Source organism: Mizuhopecten yessoensis, unplaced genomic scaffold, assembly GCF_002113885.1.
Source record: "Mizuhopecten yessoensis strain PY_sf001 unplaced genomic scaffold, ASM211388v2 scaffold2347, whole genome shotgun sequence".
NCBI classification, from domain to species: domain Eukaryota; kingdom Metazoa; phylum Mollusca; class Bivalvia; order Pectinida; family Pectinidae; genus Mizuhopecten; species Mizuhopecten yessoensis.
This window is the reverse complement of record NW_018404501.1, coordinates 148,806-163,414: the sequence shown is the minus strand read 5'-3', so window position 1 is coordinate 163,414 and position 14,609 is coordinate 148,806. Positions and strand designations below refer to the sequence as shown.

The 14,609-nt window shown below is 34.2% G+C and overlaps 1 protein-coding gene across 1 annotated transcript in view; it reads left to right on the top strand.

Moving 5' to 3' along the window:
- The window catches only part of LOC110445752 (probable cytochrome P450 49a1), a 28,657-nt gene that overhangs the window by 10,439 nt on the left and 3,609 nt on the right, over window positions 1-14,609 (top strand). The window contains exons 2-7 of the mRNA XM_021490523.1: window positions 7,855-7,995; window positions 8,674-8,896; window positions 9,577-9,755; window positions 10,079-10,274; window positions 10,806-10,968; window positions 11,255-11,421. Coding sequence (XP_021346198.1) covers window positions 7,855-7,995; window positions 8,674-8,896; window positions 9,577-9,755; window positions 10,079-10,274; window positions 10,806-10,968; window positions 11,255-11,421 — 1,069 coding nt within the window. The remainder of the gene's footprint in view (window positions 1-7,854; window positions 7,996-8,673; window positions 8,897-9,576; window positions 9,756-10,078; window positions 10,275-10,805; window positions 10,969-11,254; window positions 11,422-14,609) is intronic.

Genomic DNA, 14,609 nt, shown 5'->3' with positions numbered 1-14,609 from the left:
ATTTGTTTAGAATTGAGTTCATTTGCTTGATTATTGTAATTTATAGAACCTATCATATTTACGATAGTCCAACAAGTACTCAAATAAGCAATCTTAACGAACAGGGTTATCGTAGCGAGATTCCTGTAAAAAGAACTTCACAAACGGTGAAAACAATTACGATTTGTTTATTGAATTAATTATGTGCTTCTATAATTAGATCTGGATAATAATACTGTTACTTATTGATACGTGTCATGTTCGTTAATTATACTAAAACAAAGAGTCAGGGCACGTTCTGTACGCTTAATACTTATTTCAGTTAGCCGTATTAACACGGTCTAAAAAGACGTTATTTTACGTGCATTCGGTGACTCAATGTCTATCACTAGAACATGTGCGTGACACCATGTCTATCACTCAGGTAGGGGATCTCCGCTCACACAAATTTGTTCCATATGCAAGACCACACACTTGTGTTTTTTTAACGAATCAGAAAGCACGAGTTATTGCGCGGACGAATATATTCACGAGTGAATATATACGTCCGCGCAATAAATGAGTGCTTTCTGATTCGTTAGAAAAACACAAGTGTGTGGTCTTCCTTTTATCACATACCTTCCGTATTTGGAAGAGATCGATACAAAGATTTTATAAACTTTGATATTTTTGCAAATACCGGGAACTTTTCAGTTTGCCATGACAAGGGGATTCCAATAAAAAGTAATTCCGGCTAGTAGGGAATTACAACATTCCGTATTGCACATGTGCAATACAGAACGTCTGAAAATTGCTTGTATTACTATGACAAGATTCAACAGGTATGCGATAAAATTCCAATTCTTCGTTTTCATAAGCGGTACTGCTGATTGATTATAACAATAGTTGTTAGTGATATCATGAATAATGCAGAGAATTACAAGAAGGTGATAAAACATTAATTAAGTGGGTCAGTTGGTGTTTGAGACATTAGGTTATATATTTAGATAATATTACAGTTAGGACGAGGCATCTGGTGAATTGTTGATAGGTACAGACTGTAATTGTTCTATCGTCCCCACCCCCATCTAAAAATCTGTTATATCAAAAGATTAAAATGTGAAAACCCTCAATTGATTTAAAAATAATAAATAAACAATGTTTGGTATTGAAAAATAATCTCCGGAATAAGTGTCCGAGCATCCGCACTTTGGACTATAAAACACGCCCCTTTTCAAGACTAAATTGAGCATGTACTATTGTCCATAGGGCATCGGAGTTGGGGGATCTGAGGTTCCTCACAATGCATATAACTATATTTTTGATAATAACAAGTAATCACAGACAACAAGTATTTGTTTTAACCAATATCCGACAATGGATACTGTAGATTATCAAATGCAAAAGAATACACTGTATACACGTTATTATTTCAAGATTAAAACACAATTTGAACATCACAGCCTTTCATCAAATTAAGGTAATTGTTTTTGCATATTAAGAAAAAACTGACCTATTATTCTCTTTGACTAACTAATTGAAAGTATAGATTAAAAATCGTTTGAAGTGAACAAAAGGCTTCACAATATCAACATTTACACATTACAAGATTCCGCCTTTAAACTATATAATACCGTATAACACTCCGATGTTACCTAACAAACAGGACACATATCAGCATCAGAAATCCCAAACCATAAGTATTTCTTACGCATTAAAACTCCATTATGCAAATTGAAAAAAATATTTCAATGACCAATGAGTATTTGGTGCACGTATAATGCCAAACACTTGATTCGGCAGTTCACCTGGAAACCTATTGTCCCAAAAACAGACCACTACCCGCGCGACAAAAGTACCATTCACCACTACTGTGTAAATATCACGTATATAACGAGACCTTTCACTGTCTGAGCTACGGATTGCTGGGTTAAGACTGTAAACATTCATTTGTATTTTCAGTACGGAATGCAAAATTATGACAAAATATTTGGTAAATTTGTTTCTGTTTTCACATGAAGTTGAAAATTATTGATGAGCTTATCAGGACTGGTAACAAAAGCCTAGCCAAGTCTTACAAATTCACATTCTGATAAATCGATAATGTGCTGTCCTTGAATTACAAGAAATTTAATCTATCGTATATACCCCCAGAGCTTGAAATCAAAGACAACACAGATTCATCTACTTTATTTTCGATCTTGAATTTCACTATGACCAACAGGGACGGCTGACTTCTAACCTTTACTATAAGCGGGACGCTTTCAATTTTCAGATCGTGAACATTCCCTTTTGTGATAGCAACATCTCTGCTTCCCCTACTTACGGTGTTGATATGACGCTGTTAATTCGATTCTCAACAGCTTACTCTGAGTATCACGACTCCAATGATAGATGTCGACTGCTGACAGACAAACTTATAGCTCATGGTTTCCAAAATGTTGGTTGATGAAGGCTATGGACAAGATTTATGATCGCCATCAGGATCTCGCTCAGAAATATGTTATTTCTCTGTGTGATATGGAGGTTGATCTTTTCTTATGGTTTTGTTGTAACTACTAGAGTACCCGATATGGGGACGAGACATTACTTTGATATGTAAATACCTAGATTTACATGGAGGGTATCATCGATGAAATTGAAGACGCTTAACCTAGGTTTTAATCTCCTTGTAATTTTTCAAGGATCTCCATATACAATCTTTCCTTTGTTAATATTCTGCCCTCGTTTTATTGGTTTCGAGTTCGAATCATGGTTTTGTTGGCAGTTCGGTATTCTCTTGTTGTTTTGCATTGTTGTCGGTAACGGCGACTGACTGTACCAACAATTTTATTTGATGGTGAATGATAAAGTCAACAGCATGAAACTTTGTACCTGCGTGCTCTGTGCGTCCCCTTGTTCAATATATTTACTTGTTAAAAAGATATTTCGCGAGTTTCCACTCCATTTCCCATTCGCCATCACAGGATGAATCGTCGTGTCTTTTTTCCAGCTTCAGGATATTTCTTGTTGTTATTGTCGTTGTTCGCACACACATGGTATCATTGGTCACAAAAGCGGTCATTCAGCTTGCACTATTTGAGGGGCTTACTGTAATATCAGTTATATCGTATTGTATTTCTATTTTGTTTTTATGTGATGTAAGTGTTCTGTGTTTTTCTGTGTCTCGATAAAGCAACAGATTGCTCCAAGATTTAGGCTGGACATATCTGCATGCTGGGATGAATGACTGTCACGTTTGTCAAAAAGAACTACCTCCAACCAAGGTCACAGTGGTCAAATGTGTTAAAACATCTTTAAACGACTTCCTTATTATAAAGAGGCATAGGGTGATGATGTCTAGTCATATATGTTTAATGTTCATTAACCTCTGAATAATAACAGATGTCGAACCCAAATTAATAATAGTTTGCGATGCAGGTTAATGGTGTTAATTGATATGTTGTATTAGAAGTGAATAAATGGCTCTACCAACCAATTTAGTTCAGATCAAAGTTCAAATCTGCCAACAAAGATTCCCACAGATACATAAAGTGTAGAGTAATAAGATCTTAAAAGAAAGACAAAAAACAATGGCAACAACAAACAAAAAACAAAAAAAAGCAAAAAGGGATAGCCTGTTTTAACAGGTAAAAGTGTATCTGATAGCTGTTTTTCGCGCATTGATAGATTACATGTATTTGGAAGTGATGTGGCGCTGAACGGACTTAATTGTTTCCTCGGAAACGCTTATGTTTTGAATATTATTTTATTTTCAGAAGAATATAAACTCGGATATTTTTAATTCAGTAGGTGATAACGATTTCAAGGACATTTCGTTTGAAACGGAATCCATGTCTTATCGGGGCTCGGTTTCGTGATTTTGAGTAGGCCAAAGGATGACGTCACTGAAGAACCACAACATTTAAAAAGGTATTTATACACATTCTAAAACCTTGTCGATACTCTCGAATTTTACAAGGTTGTATGAATGCTGAATTTTAACTCAAAGTGAATCGAGTCGCTAGAATTACTATTTGGTATTTTTTTATTCTCTTTGTATGATTGTTTATTAGCTTAAGCATTATAGTATTGAAAAACAAATAAGTTTCAACGAGTACTTCACCATTTTCACAACAGTGAAACGGTTTACCATCTGACATGACGGTATCGACGATTGCGATGCAATTACGTCATATAACTACTCGACATTCATAAACGAAATAAAAGAGTTCGTAATTTAAGTGATTTTTGGTTATAATTCCCATTTGAAAGGATATTGGAATTAAAGGGATTGAATATGGATTGATTTATCCATTGTTCATGCAAATACTAACGGGGGGAAATTTACTTGCACACCAAATGAGCGGCCTATATGATTAAGTCCCCCAAACGAAGTGGGGGACTTATTGGTTTTACTCATGATAAGAGGGTTTGCAAATGACCGTTCATTTTCCGATCGGTCAACCAAGATGGCCGCCACGACATCTGATTGGTCGAAATTAAATATTGGTTGTTAATTTTTTTAATTTGGTATGTAGGTGTATTTTTAAATCTTTGCGACTATCGGGTCAGTTTGGGGGACTTCTGTTATGGTCCCCATTTCAATTAGTTCTTGTTTCTATTGTTTTAACATGAACTTCTCGGTCCCTGCATACAGTTTACTTTGACTGTTTTCATGTTTTACAGATTTCATTGTATTGGATCTCTGTCTCGCTGCTGCTATTTTTACTATCGGTAAGATCCGAATGTGATATCTTTCGCTTAGAGGTATTCATTCTACCGAACTAGCTATCGAGAAAGTTAAGAAGCGAAACACGATACACTTATGTATTTAGTGTATAACTCATTATTTAATTATGAATATTTATAATACACAATTCGACAAAAATATACAGATTTTATGCTGTATATTTATATTGATTAACTTTGTACTTTAGTTTTAAGTCCTTATCGACGGTCTCCATACAATCTATGATGGTGCGATAACGTTCAAAAGCAAAACCAGGTCATATTATACAAATACCGTTCTCCGTTTAGGGTCGAGTGTTTCTAACTCCACCGGAGCTGAGACCGGTATGAAAATTGACAAAAGTTATACGTAGTCAATGGACACTTTGGTTTGAGTGGGACTACCATATTTTATCTTCAAATCCCTCTGTTTTATCAGTCGGTCACTCGGATGTCCGAGATATGGACGTGTGAAATGGATAATCGCTCAGAGTACCTAGTCAAGACATGTTGAAACAATTACTACAGAGGTAAGATCATTAAACATACAGTTATTACTTAATATTACTTGTTATAGTACACTATACATTGACAAACAATATTACTGTACATGTCACAGTGAATGGGAGCGTTCATTTCGTGTGTATAACTAGACGTCGTCTTTGTGGTAATGTGTGCCATGTTTAAATACACTGGTGTTTCATTATAATTTCTTGTTTGCATATTTTTCAGTGCTAATTAAATTGTTTAAAACGACCAATTATTATTTTGCAGGTAGATACAAAAATATTCGAAAGCGCTCAAATCGTTTAATTATTTGTAAATTCTCCTGTATATATATTTAAATTGATATTTTATGTTTCCCTGCCATTATTGGAAAGATGATACCATTAGTTTAAGTCAGGTAAAACAAACTTTGTAAAGGATTAAAGGGTTGAGAAATTATCTATTACGAAACATTACCAACATTAATAGGGAATGGAGTTCATTTACATATTGATTGTACTTTATAGAACCGATCATATTCACGATAGTTTGATCTGGACTCACAATCTTAACTAACAGTGTGACAATAAGGCATTCATTGTAAGTCAATTCTTTGAGAAATGTATTGATCAGGAACACAAAGAGAATATTCTTTATTTAGTTAATTGTGGAATTCTATATTCAAACTTCATTGCTAGCTTAAAACGCTATTGACACAGTGTGCTTTTTAATAATAGTAAACACATCTAACATTTTGGAGATGTCTGTTGACTGTACGGTACACGATACAAGAATTTTTATCTAACGTTGCATATTCAAAACAATAAACATTAGCACTGTAGTGCTATTCTTGTGACAAACAATTGATCAAATAAGAAATGAATAAACAGCATGAATTTCAAAACTCATTAAGAAATAGCAAGCACATATCTCAGGGTATTTTAACAAGTAAAAACATCAAGGTAAAAATGCAAAACACAGATATCATAGACGGGTAGCATTTGAAGTTAAATATATAAACTGGAAGTTAATTAATGAATACTAGTATGTTACACAAGTATAACTAAATTAGGGTTAAAGCACAATGACACTGTAATGTACATTGTATGAAGCAAGCTGACGCAACTTGTTGAAGACGTCTGTAATAAGTTTGGTCGTTGTAGTAAACACTGTTAAACATATGGTGACCGTACATTAATTATAGTAACCACATCACATCTAACATTTTGAAGACGTCTGGTGATCGTTTACCAGTAGTAATTGTAGTAAACATATTTTATATTGGAGACGTCTGAAGATCGTTTACTAGCAGTAATTGTAGTAAACATATTTCATATTGGAGACGTCTGGTGATCTTTTACTAGTAGTAATTGTAGTAAACATATTTTATATTGGAGACGTCTGGTGATCGTTTACTAGTAGTAATTGTAGTAAACATATTCTATATTGGAGACGTCTGGTGATCGTTTACAAGCAGTAATTGTAGTTAACATATTTTATATTGGAGACGTCTGGTGATCGTTTACTAGTAGTAATTGTAGTAAACATATTTTATATTGGAGACGTCTGGTGAGCCTTTACTAGCAGTAATTGTAGTAAACATATTTTATATTGGAGACGTCTGGTGACCGTATAGTAATTATGGTAAATCTATCTCACTTGTTTGAGACGTCTGATGACTGTTACTAGAAGTAATTGTAGTAAACATATTTTGTATATTGGAGACGTCTGGTGATGGTATAATAATTATGGTAAATCCATCTCACTTGTTGAGACGACTGATGACTGTTACTTGTAGTAATTGTAGTAAACATATTTTATATTGGAGACGTCTGTTGACCGTATAGTAATTATGGTAAATCTATCTCATTTGTTGAGAAGACTGATGACTGTTACTTGTAGTAATTGTAGTAAACATATTTTATATTGAAGACGTCTGGTGACCGTATAGTAATTATGGTAAATCTATCTCACTTGTTTGAGACGTCTGATGACTGTTACTAGTAGTAATTATAGTAAACATATTTTGTATATTGGAGACGTCTGGTGACCGTATGGTAACTATAGTAAATCTATATCACTTGTTGAGACGTCTGATGGCTGTTACTAGTAGTAATTGTAGTAAACATATTTTGTATATTGGAGACGTCTGGTGACTGTTACTAGCAGTAATTGTAGTAAACATATTTTGTATATTGGAGACGTCCGGTGACCGTATAGTAATTATGGTAAATCTATCTCACTTGTTTGAGACGTCTGCTGACTGTTACTAGTAGTAATTATAGTAAAAATATTTTGTATATTGGAGACGTCTCGTGATGGTATGGTAACTATAGTAAATCTATCTCACTTGTTGAGACGTCTGATGACTGTTACTAGTAGTAATTATAGTAAACATATTTTGTATATTGGAGACGTCTGGTGATGGTATGGTAACTATAGTAAATCTATCTCACTTGTTGAGACGTCTGATGACTGTTACTAGTAGTAATTATAGTAAACATATTTTGTATATTGGAGACGTCTGGTGATGGTATGGTAATTATAGCAAATCTATCTCACTTATTGAGACGTCTGATGACTGTTACTAGTAGTAATTGTAGTAAACATATTTTGAATGTTGGAGACGTCTGGTGAACCTGTGGTTATCATGGTAAACTCATTTGGCTTGTTGAAGACGTTTGCTGACCGTATGCCAAGGTTTTACGGGTCGGAAGAATGTGGTTACCGGCGTCGATATTGCGGACACAAACGTCGTCAAACCTTTCCAGGACATTCCTGGACCATCGGGAATCTACCAGTTGCCTTTCCTTGGTCTCCGGTTACAGTTAAAACCATTCAGTATGTAATTAGGTATAATAGCTTCAGTAAACCCTATTTAATTGATTGAGTCGATGGTATGTAGGTATGGGGACAGGAAGATTCTACCCGAACCTGTAGAATTTAAATCAAACATTGTACTCTTCTTTATCATATCTTACGTGTATGTGAAAAACTGAAATCAAATCGACAAACATTGCAAATACAACAATAAGTACAATAAATAGAGATGTTCTCCCCTTGGATCAGGTAGAGCTTCGGGTATTATACCAACTTATGATCCACGAAGGGAGAATGTTTAAATATCTCTTTTTTACATGAAAGGGTCACGCATGGGTTTCAACATGGAAAACATGTATATATTTATATATGTATATATTTATTAGAGTAACAATATGAAAGTTGAAAAGGCTTGTTATGCCAAGGGACTCGGGAATGCTTATTTTATCAGTTATTTTATACCTTTTCGAATTTACCACTATTGACTGTTTTGTGTCAAGACAATTCATTTGTATGAAACCTTTCGAAAAACGACGAGAAATAATTGCATATAAATATTGAGAAATTAATATGATTTTTTCAGCTTTTATAATGCTATTGTTTCCGGTGATTCTAGAATGTATTGTTTGACATATCTCTGTATATTTTATATTTTAATTGAGCTACGTTTTGAAATAATTTCCAAAACTTTACATTCAGCCGAATTTAAGATCACCCGTCTGGATCAACTTATGATGCACTATAAAAATCGCTATGGACCCATCTGTAAAGTACGCATGGGCAAACGTTGGATGGTGTTCCTGTTTGATCCTACAGTCATTGAGACGGCCTTCCGAAACGAGGGGCGGTATCCCCAGCGACCGTCTATAATGTTATTGGAACACTTCTATCAAGGCCAGTCATGTCCGTCAATGTCAATACTGTAAGTATTAAGAATTCCTGATGTAGCGATTCACCGTCAATGTATTTGCATCGGCGTCCACTCGGAAAAAGAAATGGGATATTTAAAGTGGTTAAAGAAGAAATTATTACTGTGACAAAGAAAGAGGATACGATTGATTTCGTAATGTGTTTGATTAAAGACGCGAGTTACTGAAACATATGCTCCATTGGCACTTGAAATTGAAAAAGAAAATCCTTTTCAGCTTTATCAATTTCATATCAAATAGAAACGAATGTAGTATTCTGTGTTTCATACAACCAACATTTGTTGTGATTATTCATGAGAACCGACTTGAATTGAAATGCACTTACTTCCTGCTTTTATTTTTTGTGACACCCCAATACAATTGAAAACCCGTGACGCATTGCAGAGGTCCTAGTTGTGACGTTACAATTTAAACAATCATAATCTGTAACCAATCACACCTCCGATAGGTGTCATAATATGATAGTTTGGCTAATTCACTTATTGTTATGACCTTGGTCAGTGAATATTTGTTTCATTTTATCAAAAAATTAAACTCGTGCATATACGTAGCACAGGTCAATTAATGCCCCGTAAAACTGTGTGCATATACAGTAGGTACCTGTTGATGTAAAAATCACTTCTATTCAAATAAGGAACTGACACCATATATACATGTCATTTACTCTTAATAGGCAAGGGAAAAAATGGTTTGAAATGAGACGTCCATCTCAAATGACACTGAAGAAACCACAAAGCATTGCAAAGTTCATACCCCAGCTAAGCGAGGTTGCTGACGACTTTGTAGAGAAATTCAGAGATAATAATCTGATGGAAAATCTACCTCTGCCTTGTCTGGAGTATTCCACAGAAGGTACATGACGCTTAAAAAGAAACATTCTCGATCTGAAAAACCCCTGCAGAACTGTTTTTCAGCCTGCAGATCTGTCGCGTCTAAAATAGCAACACTTAACCAGTTAAACTGTCGTTGTTTGCCTGTGTTTTACGCTTTGTACTCATTTAAACTTTTTAAGTTTTACAATTTTTTATATCTACAAAATAACAGGTATTGAAAGTTTGTTTCGTTTTACCGATATCAGTACAATCCTGTCCCTGTAAATTCACGTTGTTTTAATTACGTCATAATAACTTATGTTTCTCAAATACTTTATACGGAATAATGTGGTTTTCTACCAGGGGCTGGTACCTTATGCTTTGGTCTGCGACTCGGCTGCATTACTAAAATTAGTGGGAGCAAAGAGGCCGCCATACTGGAACACGTGCGAGGATTCTTTGGAATTCTGGGAGAATCCATGTACTCTGTGCCCTGGTTCATGTTGTATGAAACACCCTCTTACAGGCGATTTGTGGAACACATCATGTTCATGAGAAGGTTTGTCGTCACTCCGGGGTATTCGCTGCTCTGACACTTCATCATGACAAAGAAATACAACCAATAAGATCATTTTGAGATGTCTTTGTGATTGTGTCATAGAAACTTCGAAACAATTTAATTTCTTTTGCTTTATGTGTTTTTTGCTCAGGCTAAGGGTTTCCATATGCTTACCTACTTATAATGTCAAACCATTAAGAAGTATACACCGCATTGGTGGCGCTGGCTGTACACTACTACTGTTCTCTACTAGGACATCTTTTACTTATCACGTGTTGTATTTTCAGATCAAATCGTGCTTATTTATACAAATAAACGGTTCCCCTGAGGAGTGGCATGGCTTCATATAGCATGTTTAGCAAAGTAAATAGAAAATTTGAGCAGTGGTAAAGCACAAAGTAAAATAATGGGTGGATATGCATGGAATAGAATAAGAGTTCAAACAGAAGACCACGAAAATTAGAATCTTTCAACAGCGATTGATAATAATACTTTTGTAGCGGTTCATGTGTGTATCTATTTACATTTCAGGATAGCTGATGAACACCTCCAAAGAGCGAGGCAAGAACTAAAAACCAGAATGACCGACGATGAAGAAGCAAACCTGATGTTGGACATGATGAATAATCCGGGCATGACTTCGGAAATGATCTCCAACAACTTAGTTGACCTCTTCATCGCAGGATTAGATTCGGTGGGTAGAAATCTATTAAAATACTACTGTTACTTTATGCTGATTTACAATAAACCAGTTTCATAAAAAATATATTTATTTTAACAGTTTCTCATCTGCTTATGTATCGCAATAAATTGCATGTATGTTACTAAAATAAAAGTGAAATGATATCGACATATTACGGACTTCAAGGTCTTAAACATAATCCGGAACTTATTTAAATTAATATGATTAATGTTGATTAATATTTTGATATAAGTTATTGGTGTGGGTTGATTATAAAAGAATCTCCACTTTCCCGTAGACGGCAATGGCCCTGACCTTTCTGTTCTATCAACTGGCACGGAGTCCTGATAAACAAGAGAAGCTGTTTGACGAGATTCGGGATCACATACCTGTATCTGGTCATATACAGGAGGATGTACTGTTTCACCTGCCGTATCTTAAGGCTTGTCTGAAAGAGTCCTTAAGGTGAGTATGGCAGCGTGAAATACCCAACCATCCCAGTATACAAGGTAATCTACTCCAAATGGACTAAATCATTCGTTGTCATTTGTGCAAAAGATGAATGAAAATGTCACACCCACACAATGTTTTAGATGTACATATTAAACAAACGTATAACGCTACCTGCTTCCCGCAAGTGTCATCCTCCACTCCATAGCAACATTACCACTATTTGTCTTAAGTGGAATTTACGTAGAGTAAACATTCTATGAGAACAAAAGCCTTTTCGTTACATCAGTTAGTTTTCATTTGACGTCAAATACAATAGTGATTTCTCAAATACTTTGTACTTGAACAAAATCTTTTGTGTTTAAACTGAAGTCGATGACCAGTCGAATATATAAGTAGTTGGGTAGTTTGGTGACACAGTGGTAGTTGCACTCGCCCTTTATTAAAAAAAGGCCGGGGTTCGATTCCTGTCCGACCACGTGTTTTTTTGGCGGGTACTCCGGTTTCCTCCCACATTAAAGCCTCGTGCGTGCTTCCTTCAGTGCCAACACGACTGCTTTATTTAAAATGATAAAACTTGGTTCACAATTGTTGCAAACTAAATAGAACTTCTTGAGATTGTCCAATTATTAAAGAATAGTCCAAATAATTATGTTAATACTATTGTATTTTGCAAGTGAACCTGGTAACACATTTATTTTAGTTAATACAAAATTCAACATTGGATTGTTAGTATGGACGTTAACGCTGTGCTTACAGTGTGGCTGGGATTTGTCGTGCATCATATTAACGTGGGAAAGAAAAATACGGGGTAGGGGCAACAACAGATACATTCCTCATCACAATACACACTGACTATCTTCATAGCGTTCTAACTGAACAGGTCGAATTATTGAACATGTTAAGACAATATGACATAGGCATTCCTTGATATTTATCACTGTCGGTTCTCATGACATATTAGTGCTACACTAAATCATAGGCAATCCTTGATTTTATCACAATGGTTACTCATAACATATTAGTGCTACACTGAACTATAGTTAACCTTGAATATTGGTGATACACTTAACTATAGTTAACCTTGATTTTATCACAGGGGTTTCTCATTACATATAGTGATACACTAAACTATAGTTAACCTTGAATTTATCACAGTGGTTCCTCATTACATATAGTTATACACTAAACTATAGTTAACCTTGAATTTATCACAGTGGATTCTCATTAAATATTGGTGAAACACCTAATTATAGTTAACCTTGAATTTATCACAGTGGTTTCTCGTTAAATATTGGTGATACACTTAACTATAGTTAACCTTGAATTTATCACAGTGGTTTCTCATTTAATATTGGTGAAACACTTAACTATAGTTAACCTTGAATTTATCACAGTGGTTCCTCATTACATATAGTGATACACTAAACTATAGTTAACCTTGAATTTATCACAGTGGTTTCTCATTAAATATTGGTGAAACACCTAATTATAGTTAACCTTGAATTTATCACAGTGGTTCCTCATTACATATAGTGATACACTAAACTATAGTTAACCTTGAATTTATCACAGTGGATTCTCATTAAATATTGGTGAAACACCTAATTATAGTTAACCTTGAATTTATCACTGTGGTTCCTCATTACATATAGTGATACACTAAACTATAGTTATCCTTGAATTTATCACAGTGGTTCCTCATGTCATATAGTGATACACTAAACTATAGTTAACCTTGAATTTATCACAGTGGTTCCTCATCACATATAGTGATACACTAAACTATAGTTAACCTTGAATTTATCAAAGTGGTTTCTCATTAAATATTGGTGAAACACTTAACTATAGTTAACCTTGAATTTATCACAGTGGTTCCTCATGACATATAGTGATACACTAAACTATAGTTAACCTTGAATTTATCACAGTGGTTCCCCATTACATATAGTGATACAATAAACTATAGTTAACCTTGAATTTATCAAAGTGGTTTCTCATTAAATATTGGTGAAACACTTAACTATAGTTAACCTTAAATTTATCACAGTGGTTCCTCATTACATATAGTGATACACTCAACTATAGTTAACCTTGAATTTATCACAGTGGTTCCCCATTACATATAGTGATACAATAAACTATAGTTAACCTTGAATTTATCAAAGTGGTTTCTCATTAAATATTGGTGAAACACTTAACTATAGTTAACCTTGAATTTATCACAGTGGTTTCTCATTAAATATTAGTGAAACACTTAACTATAGTTAACCTTGATTTTATCACAGTGGTTTCTCATTTAATATTGGTGAAACACTTAACTATAGTTAACCTTGAATTTATCACAGTGGTTTCTCATTAAATATTGGTGAAACACTTAACTATAGTTAACCTTGAATTTATCACAGTGGTTCCTCATGTCATATAGTGATACACTAAACTATAGTTAACCTTGAATTTATCACAGTGGTTCCTCATGACATATAGTGATACACTAAACTATGGTTAACCTTGAATTTATCACAGTGGTTTCTCATTAAATATTGATGATACACTTAACTATAGTTAACCTTGAATTTACACAGTGGTTTCTCATTAAATATTGGTGATACACTGAACTATAGTTAACCTTGATTTTATCAGTGGTTTCATTTATCACAGTGGTTTCTCATTAAATATTGATGATACACTTAACTATAGTAACCTTGAATTTACACAGTGGTTTCTCATTAAATATTGATGATACACTTAACTATAGTTAACATTGAATTTACACAGTGGTTTCTCATTAAATATTGATGATACACTTAACTATAGTAACCTTGAATTTACACAGTGGTTTCTCATTAACTATTGGTGATACACTTAACTATAGTTAACCTTGATTTTTTCACAGTGGTTTCTCATTACATATTGATGATACCCTAAACTATAGTTAACCTTGAATTTAGCACAGTGGTTCCTCATTACATATAGTGATGCACTAAACTATAGTTAACCTTGAATTTAGCACAGTGGTTCCTCATTACATATAGTGATACACTAAACTTTAGTTAACCTTGAATTTATCACAGTGGATTCTCATTAAATATTAGTGAAACACTTAACTATAGTGAACCTTGATTTTATCACAGTTGTTTCTCATTACATATATTGATACACTAAACTATAGTTAACCTTTAATTTATCACAGTGGTTTCTCA